The sequence below is a fragment of the Hemibagrus wyckioides genome, linkage group LG09 (genome assembly GCF_019097595.1).
Source record: "Hemibagrus wyckioides isolate EC202008001 linkage group LG09, SWU_Hwy_1.0, whole genome shotgun sequence".
Classification (NCBI taxonomy): domain Eukaryota; kingdom Metazoa; phylum Chordata; class Actinopteri; order Siluriformes; family Bagridae; genus Hemibagrus; species Hemibagrus wyckioides.
In genome coordinates this window covers 6,570,486-6,594,240 of record NC_080718.1, presented here as the reverse complement: position 1 = coordinate 6,594,240, position 23,755 = coordinate 6,570,486, and the positions used below count along the sequence as shown (strand labels likewise).

Sequence of the window (23,755 nt, the reverse complement as noted above, 5' to 3'; positions counted from 1 at the left end):
TCATGCTCACAACCACCTCCACCTTCATGCTCACAACCACCTCCACCTTCATGCTCACAACCACCTCCACCACCTCCACCTTCATGCTCACAACCACCTCCACCACCTCCACCTTCATGCTCACAACCACCTCCACCACCTCCACCTTCATGCTCACAACCACCACCTCCACCTTCATGCTCACAACCACCTCCACCACCTCCACCTTCATGCTCACAACCACCTCCACCACCTCCACCTTCATGCTCACAACCACAACCACCACCTCCACCTTCATGCTCACAACCACCTCCACCACCTCCAGCTTCATGCTCACAACCACAACCACCACCTCCACCTTCATGCTCACAACCACAACCACCACCTCCACCTTCATGCTCACAACCACCTCCACCACCTCCACCTTCATGCTCACAACCACAACCACCACCTCCACCTTCATGCTCACAACCACCACCTCCACCTTCATGCTCACAACCACCTCCACCACCTCCACCTTCATGCTCACAACCACAACCACCTCCACCACCACCTCCACCTCCGCCCTCATGCTCACAACCACCTCCACCCTGTGTGTGTGTCTTTGTACCTTGGTTAATAAGTTTTGCTGACTAAAACCAAATCACTGATAAAAAGTCTGAAGATCTTTCAGGGAGCGTTGAGAACATGGTCAGAAACAGCAGCTAACAGACCTGAAGACCTGAACACCTGAAGACCTGAAGACCTGAAGACCTGACCTACTCACTGATTTACTGCACAATTACATGAACTTACTGTACATTAACACTCCATTACTGTACATTAACACTCCATTACTGTACATTAACACGCCATTACTGTACATTAACACCCCATTACTGTACATTAACACTCCATTACTGTACATTAACACCCCATTACTGTACATTAACACTCCATTACTGTACATTAACACTCCATTACTGTACATTAACACGCCATTACTGTACATTAACACCCCATTACTGTACATTAACACTCCATTACTGTACATTAACACGCCATTACTGTACATTAACACCCCATTACTGTACATTAACACTCCATTACTGTACATTAACACCCCATTACTGTACATTAACACCCCATTACTGTACATTAACACTCCATTACTGTACATTAACACCCCATTACTGTACATTAACACCCAATTACTGTACATTAACACCCCATTACTGTACATTAACACGATATTACTGTACATTAACACCCCATTACTATACATTAACACCCCATTACTGTACATTAACAGTGTACAGTAATTACTGTACATTACTGTACATTAACACCCCATTACTGTACATTAACACGCCATTACTGTACATTAACACTCCATTACTGTACATTAACACCCCATTACTGTACATTAACACTCCATTACTGTACATTAACACCCCATTACTGTACATTAACACTCCATTACTGTACATTAACACCCCATTACTGTACATTAACACCCCATTACTGTAATGTACATTAACACCCCATTACTGTACATTAACACTCCATTACTGTAATGTACATTAACACCCCATTACTGTACATTAACACTCCATTACTGTACATTAACACTCCATTACTGTACATTAACACCCCATTACTGTACATTAACACTCCATTACTGTACATTAACACGCCATTACTGTACATTAACACCCCATTACTGTACATTATCACGCCATTACTGTACATTAACACTCCATTACTGTACATTAACACCCCATTACTGTACATTAACACTCCATTACTGTACATTAACACGCCATTACTGTACATTAACACCCCATTACTGTACATTAACACTCCATTACTGTACATTAACACCCCATTACTGTACATTAACACGCCATTACTGTACATTAACACCCCATTACTGTACATTAACATCCCATTACTGTACATTAACACTCCATTACTGTACATTAACACCCAATTACTGTACATTAACACTCCATTACTGTACATTAACACTCCATTACTGTACATTAACACGTCATTACTGTACATTAACACCCCATTACTGTACATTAACACTCCATTACTGTACATTAACACCCCATTACTGTACATTAACACCCAATTACTGTACATTAACACTCCATTACTGTACATTAACACCCCATTACTGTACATTAACACTCCATTACTGTACATTAACACCCCATTACTGTACATTAACACGCCATTACTGTACATTAACACCCCATTACTGTACATTAACACTCCATTACTGTAAATTAACAGTGTACAGTAATTACTGTACATTACTGTACATTAACACCCCATTACTGTACATTAACACCCCATTACTGTACATTAACACTCCATTACTGTACATTAACACCCCATTACTGTACATTAACACTCCATTACTGTACATTAACACTCCATTACTGTACATTAACACCCCATTACTGTACATTAACACTCCATTACTGTACATTAACACCCCATTACTGTACATTAACACCCCATTACTGTACATTAACACTCCATTACTGTACATTAACACTCCATTAATGTACATTAACACGCCATTACTGTACATTAACACGCCATTACTGTACATTAACACTCCATTACTGTACATTAACACGCCATTACTGTACATTAACACCCCATTACTGTACATTAACACGCCATTACTGTACATTAACACCCCATTACTGTACATTATCACGCCATTACTGTACATTAACACGCCATTACTGTACATTAACACTCCATTACTGTACATTAACACGCCATTACTGTACATTAACACGCCATTACTGTACATTAACACCCCATTACTGTACATTAACACGCCATTACTGTACATTAACACGCCATTACTGTACATTAACACCCCATTACTGTACATTAACACTCCATTACTGTACATTAACACCCCATTACTGTACATTAACACTCCATTACTGTACATTAACACCCCATTACTGTACATTAACACGCCATTACTGTACATTAACACCCCATTACTGTACATTAACACCCCATTACTGTACATTAACACTCCATTACTGTACATTAACACGCCATTACTGTACATTAACACTCCATTACTGTACATTAACACCCCATTACTGTACATTAACACTCCATTACTGTACATTAACACGCCATTACTGTACATTAACACTCCATTACTGTACATTAACACCCCATTACTGTACATTAACACTCCATTACTGTACATTAACACCCCATTACTGTACATTAACACGCCATTACTGTACATTAACACCCCATTACTGTACATTAACACCCCATTACTGTACATTAACACTCCATTACTGTACATTAACACCCCATTACTGTACATTAACACTCCATTACTGTACATTAACACCCCATTACTGTACATTAACACGCCATTACTGTACATTAACACTCCATTACTGTACATTAACACTCCATTAATGTACATTAACACGCCATTACTGTACATTAACACGCCATTACTGTACATTAACACTCCATTACTGTACATTAACACGCCATTACTGTACATTAACACCCCATTACTGTACATTAACACGCCATTACTGTACATTAACACCCCATTACTGTACATTATCACGCCATTACTGTACATTAACACGCCATTACTGTACATTAACACTCCATTACTGTACATTAACACGCCATTACTGTACATTAACACCCCATTACTGTACATTAACACTCCATTACTGTACATTAACACCCCATTACTGTACATTAACACCCCATTACTGTACATTAACACGCCATTACTGTACATTAACACGCCATTACTGTACATTAACACTCCATTACTGTACATTAACACCCCATTACTGTACATTAACACTCCATTACTGTACATTAACACTCCATTACTGTACATTAACACGCCATTACTGTACATTAACACCCCATTACTGTACATTAACACGCCATTACTGTACATTAACACGCCATTACTGTACATTAACACCCCATTACTGTACATTAACACTCCATTACTGTACATTAACACTCCATTACTGTACATTAACACGCCATTACTGTACATTAACACCCCATTACTGTACATTAACACTCCATTACTGTACATTAACACCCCATTACTGTACATTAACACCCCATTACTGTACATTAACACGCCATTACTGTACATTAACACCCCATTACTGTACATTAACACTCCATTACTGTACATTAACACGCCATTACTGTACATTAACACCCCATTACTGTACATTAACACCCCATTACTGTACATTAAATGCTAGTTATAGTACACAAACTAACAGATGCTACTAACAAAATGTCATTATTTACAGAACATCATTTATATTTCAATTTGATTCTAATCATTTTTTTCATGTTGTGTATTAGAATTAGATTTTATTCATATTTTTTCACCTCAGGATATCTTTCTTCAGCTCACTACGCACATGATCATCTGTGTATTGTGTATGGATTATATCTTATTTTTAAACTTCAGAGATTTTTTAACTCTATAATTTTTAATAATAATAATAATAATAATAATAATAATAATGATTAAGATGATTATTTCAGGAGTCTTTCTCAGATAGCTTGCTAAAAATGTTTACAAATTAAAACTAGCTAGTAGGAAATGCGCGCAAAAATGAATTTAAAATGATAAAATGTGTGCTAGCCAGTGAAGCTACATTTGATGTCTTTGTGATTTGTTTATGGATTGCATGTTAATTCTAACTTTTTTAAAACAAAAAAAATCCTCATTTTTTCCTTTTATGATCTTCACTTAGCTGGATAACAATATTGGCAAATGCTACAGAGCTAGCAGTACTCGCAAATGCTAACAATGCTAATATCTGCTAGCAAAAATGCCTCAGTGCTTTTTTTTGCAGCTCTAACTTTTCTTTCTCATTAGAATATTTGAACATGTGGCTTGTTGACTGCAGCTCTACAGCTCCTCAGTACAGGTCATGTAATCCGGTGTTGTGTTGTTCTACGAACACTAGACGGCGCTGTGGCGAGATCAGGCCACAGGAAAATAACACGACGACGACGAAGAAGAAGAAGAAGAAGAAGAAGAAGAAGAAGAACGGTCACATTTTATTCGCGTCAGAAGGTTGCCTAGGGTAAATGAAGTGCACTAAGAAGGGTGCAGAAGAGTGTTTAGTACACAGCCTCCGTCGCTCACTTACAGATGGAGTCTAAACGCACTTGGGTTCCGGACCGTGATCTTTAAAACGCAGGCACGTGAGAGCGAATTCATAAAGCTAATTTATAAACAGTCCAATTAAACAAAAGTTAACAGTGTCTTTATATACATATATATTTATATATATTTTTATAACAGTTAGCCATGAAATCAGATGTGGAGGAGTTAATGCCCAGGCTTTTACCCGTGGAGCCATGCGATGAAGAAGAAGATGACGAAGAATGTAATCTGAACGAACCTCCGAGAAATCCGAAGGAGTATCTGAGACAGGTTCAGTAAGTGTGCAGCGATGTGATGTGAGGAATTAAACCGGTATCACGATCTCCAGTGTATCGCGGTATCGCTGTAGTTTATGTGGAGAGAAGGTCACATCAGATCTCCTGCGTTATCCAGTCTGTTGATGAAGATGATGATGATGATGATGATGATAAGAACATTTGTGCAGAATCAGACCTGAGAGCTGTGATTTCTATCGACTTGGTTCTTCCTTACTCACCGAGAGCTAACCACATAGGCTGATGATCTTCATCATCATCATCATCATCATCATAATAATAATAATTATAGTTATAATAATAATGATGATGATGGTTATTCTCCTTACAGAAGGGAAGCGTCGCTCTGCCCGGATGTGGTGGTGGCTCAGATCGACCCGAGAAAACTGAAGAAAAACCAGACTGTAAATGTTTCTGTAAGTGTGAGAGTGAAACAGTCTTCACTAATGAATTAATGATGTAAATAACCCTAACTGTGTGTGTGTGTGTGTGTGTGTGTGTGTGTGTGTGTGTGTGTAGGTGTCAGAGTGTCGTGCTGCACCGCAGGGTTTCTCTCCCAGTCTTCAGTGGCAACAGAAGCAAGTCAGCAACTTCTCTCAGATCCGACAGGTCCCTTATTTTCACCTCATTTTATTCAGCTCTGACTCTCTGTCTGACAAAAATATCCTCAAACCTTCCTGCGCTCTGATTGGTGGATCAGGTGTTGATTAATTCTGATTGGTGGATCAGGTGTTGATTAATTCTGATTGGTGGATCAGGTGATGATTAATTCTGATTGGTGGATCAGGTGTTGATTAATTCTGATTGGTGGATCAGGTGTTGATTAATTCTGATTGGTGGATCAGGTGATGATTAATTCTGATTGGTGGATCAGCTGGTGATTAATTCTCTCTAACAGCAGCTCTGACTGGAGCGCAGCTTTATATTAATGTACTCACTCTCATACCTTAATGTTTCCATAGCAACAGATCATTCACAGAGTGGTTGATGATGTTGTTGTGGTGAAGTTTTCTGTAAGGAGACGTGTGGAAGGAGTCTCCAGTGTCAGATCAGACAACATCCACAGGACAGGAAGTGAGACAGGAAATAGTGTTCCATGAGATGATCTGTGATTATAAGGGAATAAAAAGTCAGACTCCTCCGTGAATAATACCCGTGGTGTTGATGTCTGATCTTTTGTGATCTTCAGTGACTCTGCTTCTTCTCATCAGAGCTGCTCCTGATGTTCCTCCATGATGATGTTGAGCTGCGCTTTTTCTCTTTTCTGTTCCAGAGCGTCTCCAGACACCGGCAGCACTGGAAGGCCCAGTTTCTGGACGACAACGTTGTCATGGTGAGAGATGAAACCTCACATGGAGATAGATCAATAAATAAATAAATACACAATCTATTTTAACCACAGACTTTATTTATTAGTACACTCACAAATATGCAATAATAATAATAATAATAATAATAATAATAATAAATAAACTACACGACGAGATTAAAGGTCTGAGATGTTTACATCACCACAGCAACTATTAGGAACCAGAAGACAGGTGTTCTTCTCAGACCGACTCAAACACACACACACACTAACCTGCAACACAAAACACCACTCCTTCTGTCTTTTTCTGTCTTCAGCCCAAAGCAGATGATGAAGACGGATGGAAGAGATTTTGTTTGGGTGAAAATGTTTATCTGAATGTTACGCAGAGCGACACACAGAGTCCAGGACTCGATTATATCAAGGTGTGAGAATACACACACACACACACACATGCACACACACGTTTTTCAGGAAAAGAAGCAAACTTTCCTGCAATAGTGAAGACCTTTACGCTGGAACTGAGGGGAAATGTTCTCCTCCTGAAACGTTATCTGTCTAATAATCTTAGTGTGGAAGAGATCTTTGACTTGAAGTCCCTCATGACTAAGGAGGAGAACTTCATCACTAACTCTGTGTCTTTCTTCCATCAGCTGGGCTTCCCTCCGTTCCTCAGCATCGTCAGCAAACTCACTCAGGTAAGGTGTGTGTGTGTGTGTGTGTGTGTGAGAGACGTGTGATGATGCACGCGTCTGAGCTCAGCACTCTCGTCCGATCACAAACATCTGATTTGTTGGTTTCTGTTCCTCAGTCCACCGTGTCGTCCGTGCTGGAGTACCTGACCATCTGGTTCGAGGAGAACCACTTTGTTCCACAACTGGTAACCTGTTAACCTGCTAACCTGCTTCAGGGATGATGTTTTTATATCACACCTCACACAGGACTTAAAGTTTATTAAAAAAAAATTCAGTTGAAGATGGTTTATGAATGCAGTTAAGTAGTAAGTTTTAATTTAGAATTATATTTTTAATAGGTTTGAAGTTAAAGTTGAGGCTACAGAATTCCGTTACATTAGATACACTGTATTAACAAAAGTTTTGGGACCACCCTCCAAATCATTGTTTTTCAGGGTTTGTGCTTGAACCCTCAGTTCCAGTGAAAGGAACTCTTAATGCTTCAGCTTCATACTGTTGTGAATTCACTGAAGCGGACCAGGGGACTCGGGAGTAGTGTTCAGCAGGAACGTTTAACTGGAGATCAGAACACACTGCGGTGGTTCTGTAGTGACCGAGTCCAGTGAAAAGGAACATATGTTACAGTTTTAAAGGTCTTGAGTGGACAGGTGTGACAATACAAAAGATACTCTTAAAGAAAACATTGAATGGGAGAAAGATCCTCAGAGTTGACCACCAGCTGTAGGCTAGTTCACACTTCCTCATCACCGTCTGATTTGATCACCATTTGGTGGTGAGAACTGGGAAATGTAAATAATTATTCAAAGAGCAATGTAGATTAGAATAGATTTTAAAGTGACCTCAAAATATGTTTTCCTACAATACCAAGACATTTTGGACAATTTCATGCTCTTTGTGGGAACAGTTTGGGGATGACCCCTTCCTGTTCCAACATGACTGCACACCAGTGACCAAAGCAAGGTCCATAAAGACATGGATGAGTGAGTTTGGTGTGGAGGAACTTGACTGGCCTGCACAGAGTCCTGACCTCAACCCCATAGAACACCTTTGGGATGAATTAGAGTGGAGACTGTGAGCCAGACCTTCTCGTCCAACATCAGTGTCTGACCTCACAAATGTGCTTCTAGAGGAATGGTCAAAAATTCCCATAAACACACTCCTAAACCTTGTGGAAAGTTCTATGAGGTTGAGGTCAGGACTCTGTGCAGGCCAGTCAAGTTCCTCCACACCAAACTCACTCATCCATGTCTTTATGGACCTTGCTTTGGTCACTGGTGTGCAGTCAAGAGCATGAAATTGTCCAAAATGTCTTGGTATGAAGCTGAAGCATTAAGAGTTCCTTTCACTGGAACTAAGGGGCCGAGTCCAACCTCTGAAACACAACACCTGAACTCAATGATTTGGAGGGGTGTCCCAATACTTTTGGCTATATAGTGCACATTAGCCATAAATGAAATTAAACGAGGCTGGATGCTTATATTAGGTGTGTGTGTGTGTGTGTGTGTGTGTGTGTGTGAACAGGGTAGATGGCTTTATGCTTTACTGGCATGTCTTGAGAAACCTCTTCTCCCTGAAGCTCATTCACTCATCAGACAGCTGGCCAGGAGATGCTCTGCAGTGCGGGCTCAGCTGGTAAACACACACACACACACACACACTCTTTTACCCTGTATACACCTCTATGCTTGTCTGTGTGCTGGTGCTTCCTAATACATTAAGAAGAGGAAGTAATGTCTCTGCCTCTTGTGTTCCAGGAGAATAAAGATGATGAGCGTTTATCTGCACTCAACCTGATGATCTGTATAGTAGCCAGGTAACTAACACGCTAACATCACAGCTCGGAGCGTGTCCATGAGACAGAACACTATAATAACTCCAGTAGAACTCTCATTAACAATATACACAAAACTCCTCAGTTTTGGGATCAGGAGCTTTAATATCACATGGTAAACGTCTTGTTTTTGCATCCTGACCAGCGACTGTAACATATAATCACATAGAACTGATTACTGAAACATGACTAGTCACTCAACACATTTTAATGTTGTGTGTACAAATATACAGTGTTTAATTGTTTTTTTTAATATTAAAGGTATTTTGAACAAAATGATTTGGCTGACAAGGAGTGAAGACGGGAGACGATCCTCGAGCTTCTGGACACGGCCTTCTGTTCTGTTTACTTTTCTATTTGTTTGTATTTAAGAAATTCAGAATGTTTTTTGACATCCAGCCGTCCAGTGTTGTTTTTTTGTCAGGATTCTGGATCTGATTTAAAATGATGATAATGGCAATAAATTGATAAAAATGTTTTAAAAGTTGTTCAGAAATAAACTCTTACACACTGTGTTCAGACTTTAGGCTCACATTTATTTTATTTGCCTCATTTGCTATTTTTTATGCTTAAATTTCATATCAGATATTAAATTGTCCTTTAATTTATTTCAGTGTTTATATATACACTATCAAACATTACATACTATAATGTTAATAAATTTTATATATATATATATATATATATATACTCGTTAAACAGAAATGGCACTCTTTTGACCCGCCCATCAACTTGGAACGACAATTTCTATTAGATGTTTTCCTTGTCAATCAACACGATTGTTATTCAACTTCACTTCTGATTGGCTAAGGCCTCTGTCAATCTCCCCGCTTCCTGCTCACGCCCATCTTTTAGCGCCCTGCAGCCGGACTCTGCATGTTAGCAGAACGGCAGCTGACTAGCAACATGGCGGTGGCTGTGCGAGCTTTACAAGACCAGCTCGAGAAGGCGAAGGAGAGCTTGAAGAATGTGGACGAAAATATAAAGAAGTTGACCGGCAGGGACCCGAATGAGTTACGGTATACAAAGTTAAAAGAACTGGCTGCAGTTTAATGTAGGACATTTAGTTTAGTTGGCTAATTAGCGTGTTAGCTCGTTAGCCTCGCAAGGTTAGCATGCTAATTTTTGCTGCAGGATCAGTATTAGCGCGAAAATGTGATTAGTTTAAGACGGAACATTGCTTTTTCTTCGATTTCCGAGTACTATTTAGAGTTAATTATAATTTCTTGACCATTTTTTCCCTCAAACTGTCGTTCGATAGCTATGCTAGTTAAACGCTAGCTAAACCATGCTGCATGTTAGCGTTAGCTGAACTAGCAAAGCTAATGAACATAACGTGCTCTAGCAAGTGTGTTAAAGAAAAAGGTGAAATCCACATTTTAAAGATAAATAGAGCAAATGAATAAGCTGTGTTAAGATTATGACTAGCGGAAATCCAGAATGGTCAGTTACTGGACACGAAGGACACTAGATGTTGTGCAGAGGCCTGTTAGTTTGGGCCCTACGTAGTGCACACTTTCATTCAGGACACGGCCTTTCTACAGTTTGAAGAATTAGCAGTTCAGTCTGTGTTTAGAATTATGTGTGTTATGTATGAACTTGTACATTAAACAGGGCCTCGAGTTATGATTAACTCGTTTATCATTTTTTTTGTAAATGTTTATTTCCCTTTCCAAGAAGTATTACAGTGTAATAATAATTAATGTCCAGTCTAGAGTGTTTAGAATGACCTCTGATATGTGCATGTGTGTGGTGATTTCTGCAGGCCAGGTCAGACCAGACGGCTCTCTGTCACAGGCCCAGGTGGAGGTAGAGGCAGAGGAATCAACATACTGAGGTACGTTTGGATTTCTTGCCAAACCGGATTGTTGAAATGGGGGAAACCGACAGGTTTAATGTAAGGTGTTGTGTTCCTGTTTGAAGGCGTGGACTCTCTGATGGCGGTGGAGGACCCCCAGCCAAACAGAGGGACGTCGACGGGGCACTCCTGAGGTATACGAACCAGACAGCAGCTAAACGCCACATATTAAATCCGATCGTTCTTAACGTTTGTGTTAACGTGGCGTTTTCTCCTGCGCAGGCTGGCGGGGGATCAGCGAGCCAGGAGAGATTCACGGCATGACAGCGACGCTGAGGACGAGGACGATGTCAAGAAAGTAAGAGAACAGGCTTGTACTTAGCAGGACACACACACATCCAGCCAAATTATGGCTCGTAAAAAAACAAAACCAGATTGCTTGTGATATGTAGTGAGAAGCTCCACATGACATCTCCAGTTATTCAAAACACTCATTTTTTCATTATAATGTCTCCTAAATGGCAAGAACACACGAGAGTCCTGCCCTTGCGGGTGTATAAACATGTCAGCACACTAAATGTGGATGAATCCTGAGCCTGAAGATGAACGCTGTTTTTCTGTCTCTTTTCAGCCAGCGTTGCAGTCATCAGTAGTCGCTACCTCCAAGGAGCGCACACGCAGAGATCTGATACAGGATCAGACCATGGACGAGAAAGGGAAGCAAAGGTAGCAGGCTTATTTTTCTCTCTCTCCCCCTTTCTGTGTTAGTGTTTGAGTTAGTGTTGTTTCTTAAGAGAATTTGCAGCTTGTTAGAAGCAGATGTGTAGCTTTGGAAAAAAGAAAAATCAGTATACCTTAAAATGATTTGCTCATTATCTCATGTAGTTTAACTTATTTCAAGGTACAAGGAACATAATCATCTTTTTATCATCCTTCCATTATGTACAGATACACTTTGTGATTTTAATTTGATGTGAATTATGTATAAAGTCTTTTTGTTGCACTGTACTATTTTTTAATGAAGTTGAATTTGACCCAGTTTCCTGTTTCTCCTGCAGAAATCGCCGCATGTTTGGCCTGTTGATGGGAACATTGCAGAAATTTAAGCAGGAGTCGACCGTGTCCACAGAGAGGGTATTTAAAAAAAAAAGAAAAACCTTATTAGCTTTGGATTGGTGTGATTTTTAATGCTCTTAGCTTTCTTGCTATAATTATGTTTGTATTTAAAAACGGTTCGGTGCATTTTGTAAATCTCCACCTCAGCCGTGACGTCCGATCGACATGGCTTTGAAACGAGGACCGTAACACACTTTTTTAAAAAAATTATTTCAACTCTGCTTTCAGCTTAAAAGACGGCAGGAAATCGAGCAGAAGCTGGAAGTTCAGGCAGAACAAGAGCGTAAGAAAGTGGAGAGCGAGAGACGCGAGCTGTTCGAGGAGAGACGAGCTAAGCAGACGGAGCTCAGGCTTCTGGAGCATAAAGTGGAGCTGGCTCAGCTGGTAATCTTCCACTTTATCCATCATCGTTTAGCCGAGTTATGATTTTATAAACGCTCCTGTCGTGTCCACGGATTAGTGCTCTATCCCGCTGGCACAGACTGCTTCGGTTTAATTTATAGCCTCGCATCCGAACGCTTGAATTCATCAGGATTAAAGTAATGCGCTTCGGTGCTTGATGTAAATCTGAGCCACTAACCAATTAATTTTTAAAAATGCTGTTTATACACTTTGTACTTTTTCTCAGATTTGTTCGGTTTAAAATGAATAATTAAAAGACTTTCCTCTGCTTCAGATGTTGAAGTTCAGAGTTGCTAAACTTTTTAATGAACACCTTAAAAGCATGCTGTAGAGTTTTTATGTTTTATGTATCAGCTTATTCATCGCTTTTCCTTCCAGCAAGAGGAGTGGAACGCCCACAACGCTAAGATTATCAAGTTCATTCGGACAAAGACCAAGCCTCCGCTCCTCTACCTGCCAGGTCGCATGTGTTCAGCCACGCAGAAGCTCCTGGACGAGTCTCAGAAAAAAATGAACGGTAAAGTGTCTGGTTACCTGGACGTGAATACTGATGTTAGTTTGAAGTTACACTTGGCTTGTGATGTGATCTGTTTAATATTTTGTCCTATTTTTTGAAACTTGTTTAAAGTGTGTAATTTTTCCACATGATGTGAGGAAATTCTGTGAACACATTTAATAGCATTTGGTCTCATCGTGAGTAAAGATTTTACTTAATTCAGATCATTTGAGGTCTCTGAATTTGCTCAAGTCTTGAGTTGTGTTTTTTTTTAGAGTCTCTAAAAACACGTAGGTAGGAGACTGACCTGCAGTTTTCTTAGAATCTAAATCAAATTATTTTATGTTTGTTTGATTTTACAGCTATGTTTGATGAGAGGCGTGAGGCATTCGCCGAGCACCTGAACAAGATGGAGGCTCGGCCGAGGCGTCAGTCTCAGCGCGCGGGCAAAAAGGAAATGGAGAATGCTGAAGGGCGGAAGAAAGAAGAGGAAGATGAAGAGGAGGGTAAGCAGAAGGAAAGGCTGACAGGTAAACGGCACAATGTAGAGATGGAGGAGGATGAGGAGGAGGAAGCAGAGGAGGAAATGGAAGAGAGGGAGGAGAGCTCAGAGGTCAGGGAGAGGGAGGGAGATGGGGAGCAGGAACAGAAGGAGGAGGAAGTGATGGAGAAGGAAGAGGGAAAGGGAGAGAAGGATGAGGAAGAGGAGGAAAAGGCGGCAGTGGAGGATAGAGAGGTAGAGGTGAAGATGGAGGTTGAGATGGTCGTGAGGGATTTAGAGGGAGAGCAGCAGCAGCAAGAAGAGCAGGAGAAGAGTCCAGAGATAGAAGAGGTAGGTAATGACAGGGAGGAAGAGAAAGTGAAGGAGAGTCAACAAGAAGCCGGTGCAGAGTCCCCGAAAATCCCTGAAAACAATATGGAAGTCCAAGCGGAGGAGTCTGCAGATCCTCCTGTTGAGGTTTCCCTGCAACCCATAACTAAAAAAGACAGTACGGAGGAAGGCGGCGCTCTCGAGCCCCAAACACACACTGAACAACCAGAAGAAGACTCTAAGCAGCCACAGGAAGTAGTCATGGAGCCTCGGGAAGCAAAGAACGCCGTGGAGGAAGCGGACGAGGCACGAGGTCGAGCTAAAGTGAGGACGTCGCGGAGCAGAAGCCGGAGGAGCAGCAGTAGCTCCTCGACGAGCTCCTCGTCCAGTTCCTCGTCCAGTGGCTCAAGCTCGTCCTCCAGCAGCTCCAGCAGTTCTTCGTCGGCCTCCTCTTCGTCGTCGACCTCTCGGTCACGCAGCCGCAGCAGAGAGCGCCGCAGGAGGAATTCGGAGAGGAGGAAGAGCGACAGGAGTCAGAAGACTAGTAAAAGCAGCAGTGGGCACAGAGAGAGGAAAGAGAGGTCCAAGGAGAAGGACAGGAAGAGGACGGGTTCAGATGGAGGCAGGTCAGGAAAGCGGTCATCACGCAGCGAGCGTGATCGAAAATCGGACCGAAAAGAGAAAAGGCGCTAAAGGAAAATGACGAAAAGAACTTTCTTCTTTTGTAGAAAAAAGTCTGAGAGTTGTCTGTATGATGAGGAGGTGGAATTGCCTTAAGATGACTTCCTGCTCTTTTTAAATTAAGATTACATACTGTTTTTTTTTTTTCTTTCTTTTTTTTTAATGACCTCTTACATTGATCTCTCACTTCCTGTGCTTGCTGTCTTAATTTGTAGCTTTTATAAACATTGATTTTAAGCTAATGCTAAAAGCACGCTTGATCTTCCAGCCCTGTTATCTGATCCCTGACTCTTTTAAAAAAAAAAAAAGAAAAAGAGAGAAAAAGCAGGTATCAGCCACGATGCGTTTCGTACTGGACACGAGCAGTTTGACCTCGGTATTGTCGGTTGTCATGTCATGGTCATATGGTAGAGTGGTGATCTTGTTTTGGTTACTTGTGCAGTGCAGATGTCTGTTTTCAGTTTCTCTCTGTAAATGTCAGGGGTCTGCTGTGCCCAGAGAAGCGCAGCGTCCCTGATTTATTTTTTTTTTTTTTAGAGAGAGCCACTGACCTTTTGTAGAAATGAAGCGTAATCATATGCTGGGAGGAAGTTGAATAAAATGCAAAAAAAAAAACCCGCACTTGTGTTGATTTTGTGTTGATATTATATGAACACTGTAATAAACTCCTGTAGCAAACGTTTACCCACATACACCGAGCACATCACTAGCTCTGGTTTAGCACTGAAGCTATAATTAGCTCATTTTACTTCTGCATGAGGAAAGAAAGTGTTTAGATGAAACTAGGTTTAGAAATGGTGCAGTGTAATAAGAGACTCCTAAAATTAGAATATTCTCTTATCTTAATGTTTACCCATGCCAGTGCTTTAATACACTGAAGTGACCTCTATAACCTGCAGCACTACTACAAACAGCATAAGAATGTACTGATGACCCTTAATAACACTTAAAGTACACTTATAAGGCCTAAGAATGTACTGAATATGACCCAAAAATACTCTTTAAGCTCTTATGACCTGTTAAAACACTTAGTCTGTAAGTCCTGTTGTGTTGGTGTTACTTCTAGTGTCGTCTTAGTGATATTAAATACATTATGGTGTGTAATAGGTGTTCCTATGGACCTTATAATAATTGTAGGTGGTGGTGTGGGTCATACTGCAGTGTTTGTGTTATTACAGTACCTATAGTGTATTGTAGGTGTTAGTATAGGACTAGTGTAGGACTGTTGGGTGTTGGACTACTGACCAGAAGATTGAGTTTGAATCCCAGGTCTACCACTGCTGGGCCCTTGAGCAAGGCCCTTAACCCTAAATTGCTCAGTTCTAGATGAGAAAATAATGTAAGTTGCTCTGGATAAGGGGCGTCTGCTAAATACCAGAAATGTAGGTGGTGAGACGAATCGTCCTGTACATGGCACAATAACACATCTATAAGTGACTCTATAACCAGCTTGTGCAGTAAAGCAGCAGGTGTAATTGTGTGTTTTTCCCCTCGCTGTGTGTGTTTATTAGTTCTGTTATTATTTCTGTTCCCGCGTCACGTGATTAGTAGAGCTTTGTAGAACATGCTGGTATATGATAAGGAGAAGAATCCTCGTGTTACACGCCAGCAGGAAATGCTTACTGTAAGTGTAAGACGAGATGAACACAAGCCCTTGAATCTGTGGGAGAGTTTATTTTAGGCTTATTTTTCATGTGTGAAGTGTCCACATGGTGGCAGTAGAGCCACAGGTGAATCGATGAGGCCGGCGTGGCTGCGTCCCGCTGACCCTGGCTATCGGTGCAGGGTTTATAGAGGCTCCACTCTGATCTGTTAGAAGCCCACAGCCTGCCTGGTCTTCATGTGACTGATGATGTGAATAAACAGTGCTGATGAAGTGAAGCCCTGAAGGCACTTCCTGTGCTCAGGAACGTTCCGGATGGCAGGTGGCTGTGGAGTATGAGATGGCTCTGACTTCACCTTTCTGCTTCATGTTTACTGAAAATAAAACCACTCTTTCAGCTCGATTCTGTGAACTTCAGAGAGTTTTATATTTTCAGAATGTTCTGTTTATGTGCTTGTAACTATACAGAAATCTGAATGATCAGAAAATTATAAAAAATATTCCATCCCAGAATGATATAGTGCTCAATAACTAGAGATGTTCAAGTGGGTGTGGCCTAAACCAGGCTACATCACATCACTCCTCTTCTTATCATTCTTATCTTCTTCTTCTTCTTCTTCTTCTTATTATTTTCAAATATAAACAGTGTGATTTAAACCCCTGTGACTGAGCAGGCAGACAGTAATGATGCAGCATTGCACACTGGTGTTAATGTTCTGTGAACAGTGATGGATCTGGAGCTTATCCCAGGAACACGCCCATCACAACATACACACACATGAATTTCAAATAAAGTTTGTAATCTCATGCACATGAATCTCCAGGAAACAGAAAACAGACAGTAAAACACTGCAGTTCACACACACACACACGCACATACACACACTTATTTCCCCATGACTGAATGGATCATGATCATGTTCATGCTGCAGAAACGTCTTCAGTATCGTTCCACTTTTAGTAAAAAATATTTTTATGAAATTTGGATTAATCAGCAGATTTTTTTACACGCTTCTGGTGTGTGTGTGTGTAGTTACATGCTATCAAACACTGACACTATATACTATACACTAATACTGTTCTGACTTCATCCTTATTCAGGAAAACAGAATGTGTTAAATTTATTTATTTATTTATGTTTAGTGTGTATTGATGTGAAAGTGAACTAAATGTTAAGCTGTGAATGTTTTCACACTGTTCTTACACATTTTTCATTTAAATGCTCTTAGGCAGGTTACTAACACACCCTGTGGTTCCCTCAGGGGGTAGCACAAAGAGTGTGTGTGTGTGTTGGAGCTTGTTCCTTATATTCAGCTAGCTTTAATAAAATATCAGCTCAGAGGAGGAGCTGCTGGCGGTGCTGCTTCAGACTGTAAACAAGAACAACAACAGCATCTGGACCAACAACATCCAACCAATCAGGACAAAGGGGCGGGGTTATTGTTCTATAATACATGATTTATTTTCCTTATAATGCAGCAATGTTGCTGTAGAAATACTAACATTATAGAGCGAGTGCATTAGACCTACAGTTTGGGAGAATGAATCAACACCTGACCACCGGTCAGAGTCCAGCTTTAAAGTGGCTGGAGGTTCTAAGACTCTCGTCTCTCAGTGATGATGATGATGTGAAAACGGTGAACTCGCAGTGCAACTTCATATTGAAATGATTTTTATAAATTGCTCTGCAACTACACAGAGTTTATCTTCAAGAACATCGATTACAAACTTTTGATCGGTGGTGTGTGTGTGTGTGCGTGTGTGTGTGTGTGTGTGCAAAGTAAGCCGTCAGCTTTTCTCTGCCTCATTAGTGCTGTGTGTCTGATGAAGCAGAATGATGAAGATCTCCTATCGACCCTCTCTGCAGGAGGAGCTCTGGATAAACAGCAGTCGGAGGGAGATCTCAGCTCGCCGTGATTCTCTCTCACGCTGAATGATTCTTTCCAGTCTTTAAAATCCTCATGAAAAACCCTGAGAGCTGGGATTCAGTTCAGATGCAGTATTTCCTTTTAAGGTGACAGTCACAGTGTGTTAAAAGGCAGCCAATAGCGTTAAAGATACGCCATGCTACACCCCGCCCATTCTAAACACACCTGGCAGGAACTTCTAGCTACACTATATAGCTAAAAGTTTTGGGACACCCCTCCACATCATTGAGTTCAGGTGTTGTTTTTCAGGGATGAATTAGAGCAGAGACTCAATAATGTGGAGGGGTGTCCCAAAACTTTTTTCATCTACGGCTATATAGTGTAGATATCGAACAATATAAAATTAATAACAAGAGTGTTTTTACATCTGTGGAGAATTTGGCTCGGCAGTGGGATGAAATTATAGATGAAGTGATATTACTGGAACTGTGTTCTCTATCGACCTGAGGTAGCGACCTTGCAGTAAAATAACACCTCTAGTTTTAAAGAAAACTCCGCCCACTTAAAAAAACCCCTCCAACTATTTTTCTTCTAGAAGCGATGGTTGGAAGAGGGAATAGTAATAGGAAGACACGCAACCAGAAACACACAAATGCATCATGTTTACGGCTAACAAGCAGTAAACACACCTGTAGGGGCGGGGCTTGTATGTTCTAGCATTTAATTGGACAAACACAAATATCAAAATTAAAAAAAATTGTAAAATAGTAAAATGAAATACAAAACTACTGTATAGTTGAGAGACTGTGAGACAGCGCCATCCTCTGACCAGCCTTTAAAACACTGATTTTTAATTTAGAGACACTTTAAATCTCACCTGCGGAGGGGCAGATGGGGAGATGTTCCACAGGAATACACTGGAGAACCTCAGCTGTGAGGAGAATGCTGCTGAAGTGATTTGCTCTAAGATTTGCACACTCTCTGGAGTCATAGGGGCTAGCTGGCTCGCCAGCATGCTAACATGCTAGCAGAGTAAAGCTCTTCTCTCACAATAAAATCACAAAAAGGAGAGTACAAATTTCAGTGACCTGTGATGTAAGTATGAACCCCGAAGGCTCGGCGTCTCTCTCTGCAGGTTCTGGTGGTGGTGGGGATGGGGGGGGGGCAGTACAGCTGGCACTTCCTGTGTTTACGTCATTATGCTTTCATGCACATCTAGATCAATAGTGTCTGGATTCAGTGAACTGACCTCTGAAACTTTATAAGAGTAAACTCTTCAGTTATATAGAAAGAGAAAAGTGAGCGTGTTTGTTAGCGGCTGATAAAACGATCCTTTATCCTTTTACCTTATGAAAGTGAGCTTGTTTAGTTGTACCACCGAGAGCGGAACAAATCAATAGCTGGAGAACTTTTAATGCAGCTCTGTCCCTAATTTTCAGTGTATTTTGTGCAGACGTCCCTTGTCAGTGGTCAGCGTTTTCCCTTCCTCATTTAAGGCAGAAAAGTCCAGCGCTCAGATCAATAGCCAGACTTTTTTCCCGTGAGTTTCAAAGACAGGGAGATCGTGCAGGGCTTAATGAAAGTGCTGGCTCTCAGCTCTCAGCTGGTGTGTGTGTGTGTGTGTGTTTGTGTGTGTCCCTTAGAGCTGCCTTCCTGCTGATGCTGAGCTAATATGTGTCAGCTGGGCTTTTTAAACAGTTTGTCTTTAAAGTGCTGAAGCTCCACCAAAGCTCTGTAGTTAAAAAGCAGCTCATTGTTACACTAAAGTCTCCTGCATGTTAGCATGATTCTATAATAATTACGAAATAACTGTAGAGTTAATATTAAATATTGCACTTAGGAATTTTTTTTGTTATACATCATAAGCTTGTTAGTGCGTGTGAAAATGTATTGATTTTAAAGTAGATTTTACAGTAAAACCTGCAATAGTCGTGTCCTTGTGAGGGTGCCAATAATTATGGAAACCCTTAAAGGTGTGTCTGAATCGAGTTTGAACACGATTTCTATTTCCCTGTAGTGTGAAATACTATGTAACAAAGAAAAAAAAGGTTTCTCAGAATGAATTTGACTATCTTTACAGAAGTGATGCAGCAGAAAGTAGTTCCGGTCACTTTACACTCTGGAGGTCGTGTGGTATCAATACACTGTCTTTGAAGGAATGGAGCTCTCCTGGCTCAGGGCTTATCCGACTGACCGTTATCAGTTTGTACATGTAAACACTGACTTCTCTATGCATACCAAGGTTATGTTCGGTGTTCCACAAGGTTCTGTTTTAGGCCCACTGCTTTTCTCCTTATATATGCTACCCCTTGGTGCAATTATTCATAAACATGGTATTAGCTTCCACTGTTATGCCGACGACACACAGCTATATGTTTCAGCTAAGTCAGATGAGAGACACCAGCTTATTAAGATAGAAGAAAAGGACATTAGACATTGGATGGTCACTAACGTCCACCTGCTTAACTCTGACAGACAGAGGTGCTAGTACTAGGACCACATGGAGCTAGAAGTGAGCTTTCTGATTACAGAGTAATGGTGGATGGTCTTTCTGTTTCATCTTGTCCACCAGTAAAAGATCTTGGTGTGATTATTGACTCTGGTCTTTGGTTTGAAGCTCATGTAGATAATATCACTCGGGTAGCCTTCTTCCATCTCAGAAATATCGCTAAGATAAGAAATATGATGTCACTTCATGATGCAGAGAAACTAGTTCATGCTTTTGTTACCTCTAGGTTGGATTATTGTAATGTCTTACTGTATGGATGTTCCAGTAGGAGCAGAAACAAGCTCCAGTTAGTCCAGAATGCAGCAGCTAGAGTCCTAACTAGAACCAGAAGATATGAACACATCACTCCTATTTTAGCCACACTGCATTGGCTCCCAGTCAAATTTCACATTGATTATAAAATACTATTACTGCATTCATAAGTAATTTATAAACATTGAAATCTTTCATGATTTATTCATATTTCTATGTGAGTTTTTATTGAAAGTAATTTTTCTATAAAAGAATCACAGCTCTAGTGCATACGCTGGGCCAGAAATGCTGCGTGGAGACTGGATCTAACCCTGGAAATGAATCACAGTAATGCAGTGAGAGCGATCAGAGCGTCAGCGGCTGCTGCAGATCAATACGGTGATTGTTTGTGGTGGCGGTGGATGGAGCTCGCGGTGAACACTGACACTCCTCTAGTGTTTGTAATGTCATTAAGGTGTTTGATTTACTCCCCAAGTGTCAAATGTGTTTTCACATCGTCTCACATTTATTTGGATTGTGGCTGTCACTCAGAACAAAAATCGAACAGGTTCTGGAGCAGCGTCGGCGCTCTCCTGTGTGTCTTAAGCATCTCTACAGTTAATGATACACATAGAGCACATCTGCTCCCAGGACCGGCTTCTGTTCCGTTTGTTCGTCTGACGTGAATCTGAAAAACGACGAAAAGCTAAAAGCGTTAAACTGCATGAAACCATTAGAGGATGGTTTAGGGTAGAACTCAAATCAATAGCAATCAGACGAGATAAGACTGAATAGATTTATCTGCGCTCTGGTTTGGATTCAAAATGTTAATTAAATAAACCAAAAAAGAAAACATTTCTTAAAAGGCATGTAGAGCTGAAAACATGAAAACGTCCTCATTAAACCTCTGAAAACAGCAAAGGGGAAAAAATATAAACAAATCTTTACCAAGTGAGAGAAGAAATCACAAAAACACACAAGATCAATAAAGCCTTCGATTAAAGAATGTCTCACTATTAGAAACGATTCCAAGGAGAACCCTTTTAGGATGCTAAGAACCTTATACGACTATACAAAGAAGCCTCAAAGACCTCAGAGCCCAGTTCTAGTGAGCTGTTAAACTCCTGCCAGGTTCTACAGGATAAAAAGGAATGACCAGAATCTGGAGTTTAATGAACATCTACACAGATAATGCATTAGTATTAGACAAGAGGTTCTTCAAGGGTTCTCTAAGGGTTAATTGGTGAATAAGGGTTTGTAGCTTCCGAAACGGTTCTAGTTGGACAGGTTCTAGAGGACAAAAAGAACGTTATGAGTGATAATCTGCAGAGCCACAGACTTACCCTTTAATGGTTTCAGTATCAGTGTCACATGCTGGATGTTGATGCAGATGTTTAGACTATTCTCACTGGAACAGTTCTCAGAGATAATGATCTCAACCTTCTCCCAGCTTGTGTTCTAATTGTAGGATGTGCGCTGTACACCTGCCCCCTGTGTCAGCCTTCACAATGCAGGTTATGGAATATCTATTAAAAATACATGTGGATCAGTCAAACCTGTCAAATCTGCTGTAATCCTGCGTTTCAGGTGAATATCAGCCTGTGATCAGAGCAGCCAGTCTGCACTCGTTAGCAGGAGGAGGATGATACTCACTCGCGTATCTCATGACACCTTCACAGGAAGCTGCCTGGAGGTTCAGAAGATCCCAGCTTGTGGTGAGAAACATCAGAGACGGAGCGGTTTGTCCGTGACGGTCTGCTGACACCCTCGCCTGAAGGAGCTGCTGAGAGAAAGATAGAGAGAGAGAAGCAGAAACACTTCACCTCCTGTTTGGACCTCCATCATGAACGCTTGACTCTCTCTAGCCTCGAGCAGAACACAGACGCAGACGCACTGAAGTGGTGTGAATCCTGCGGAGCAGCCGAGCCGTCTTTCAGAGTCCGTGGTCATGTCCCTGAGAGCAGAAGACTCCTTTATTCCTTTAGTTTTACATCAAAAGTAAAAGTGAACTTGGAAAAGTAACACAAAGGTCCAGAACTGCTGCTGGCTTAAAGAACAACATGCAAAATATGTAAACAACAAAATACTGACAGCATGGTGGCGTAGCGGCTAACGCCATCTGAGTCCTCACCCTGACCTCGGGTCAGCCTCTGTCCCGTCTCTCACGTCCATCACGTACGGTTTTAACTAAAACACCTGAAGCCAAGTGAACATACACTATATTGCCAAAAGTATTGGGACACCCCTCCAGATCATTGAGTTCAGGTGTTGTGTTTCAGGGGTTGGACTCCGCCCCTTAGTTCCAGTGAAAGGAACTCTTAATGCTTCAGCTTCATACCAAGACATTTTGGACAATTTCATGCTCTTTGTGGGAACAGTTTGGGGATGACCCCTTCCTGTTCCAACATGACTGCACACCAGTGACCAAAGCAAGGTCCATAAAGACATGGATGAGTGAGTTTGGTGAGTCAGAGCGAGTGACCACAGCTTTAATCATTCAGGAGTTTTAAAGGAAATTTTTGAGCAGTCATGTTATTTCCAAGCGGACATAATCTTTTATTCAAGATCCAAAGAACTTTATTAATCCCAGGGAGAAACTGCTTAAATGTTTAAGGTCCGATACAAAGTAGGATGTACAATGTGGTCCGGTTGCAGTGCTATCAGTTTATCTCTGGTGTAAATATAAGAGCCGGCACCGTGTTGCTGTGCATCGGTCACTTGGAGAGTTGAAAACAGAAGTCCAGAAGCGAAAATAACAATAAAAACTCTCTTACTAACTCACAATAGGTTTAAAACCATTTCCATGTCCAGGGTACACACACCAACGCAGCATTTTAAACAAAAAACTAACACAAAGACATATAACTGTGTGTTCCACACACAACAGGAGCGGTTATCCTTCTCCACACTAGTAAACACTGGGGCTGTAG

General features: G+C 41.0%; 2 protein-coding genes across 3 annotated transcripts; both read left to right on the top strand.

The window, feature by feature from the left end:
* Window positions 1-5,084: 5,084 nt before the first annotated feature.
* gemin2 (gem (nuclear organelle) associated protein 2) lies at window positions 5,085-9,825 on the top strand. Its single transcript, XM_058398244.1, has 11 exons — window positions 5,085-5,234; window positions 5,339-5,475; window positions 5,807-5,891; window positions 5,995-6,084; window positions 6,749-6,808; window positions 7,102-7,209; window positions 7,438-7,482; window positions 7,596-7,664; window positions 9,001-9,111; window positions 9,234-9,292; window positions 9,572-9,825. Exons 2-11 carry the CDS (start codon window positions 5,345-5,347, stop codon window positions 9,606-9,608), a joined length of 795 nt encoding a protein of 264 aa, XP_058254227.1. The 5' UTR covers window positions 5,085-5,234; window positions 5,339-5,344; the 3' UTR covers window positions 9,609-9,825.
* A 345-nt stretch (window positions 9,826-10,170) lies between these two features.
* pnn (pinin, desmosome associated protein) lies at window positions 10,171-14,928 on the top strand. Of its 2 annotated transcripts, none has more exons than XM_058398210.1 (9): window positions 10,171-10,329; window positions 11,076-11,147; window positions 11,234-11,302; window positions 11,391-11,466; window positions 11,740-11,834; window positions 12,167-12,242; window positions 12,453-12,608; window positions 13,005-13,143; window positions 13,485-14,928. In XM_058398210.1, exons 1-9 carry the CDS (start codon window positions 10,187-10,189, stop codon window positions 14,624-14,626), a joined length of 1,968 nt encoding a protein of 655 aa, XP_058254193.1. In that variant the 5' UTR covers window positions 10,171-10,186; the 3' UTR covers window positions 14,627-14,928. The 2 variants fall into 2 exon arrangements, with proteins under 2 accessions (XP_058254193.1, XP_058254194.1); XM_058398211.1 differs by having other exon boundaries at window positions 10,183-10,323.
* Window positions 14,929-23,755: the final 8,827 nt, after the last annotated feature.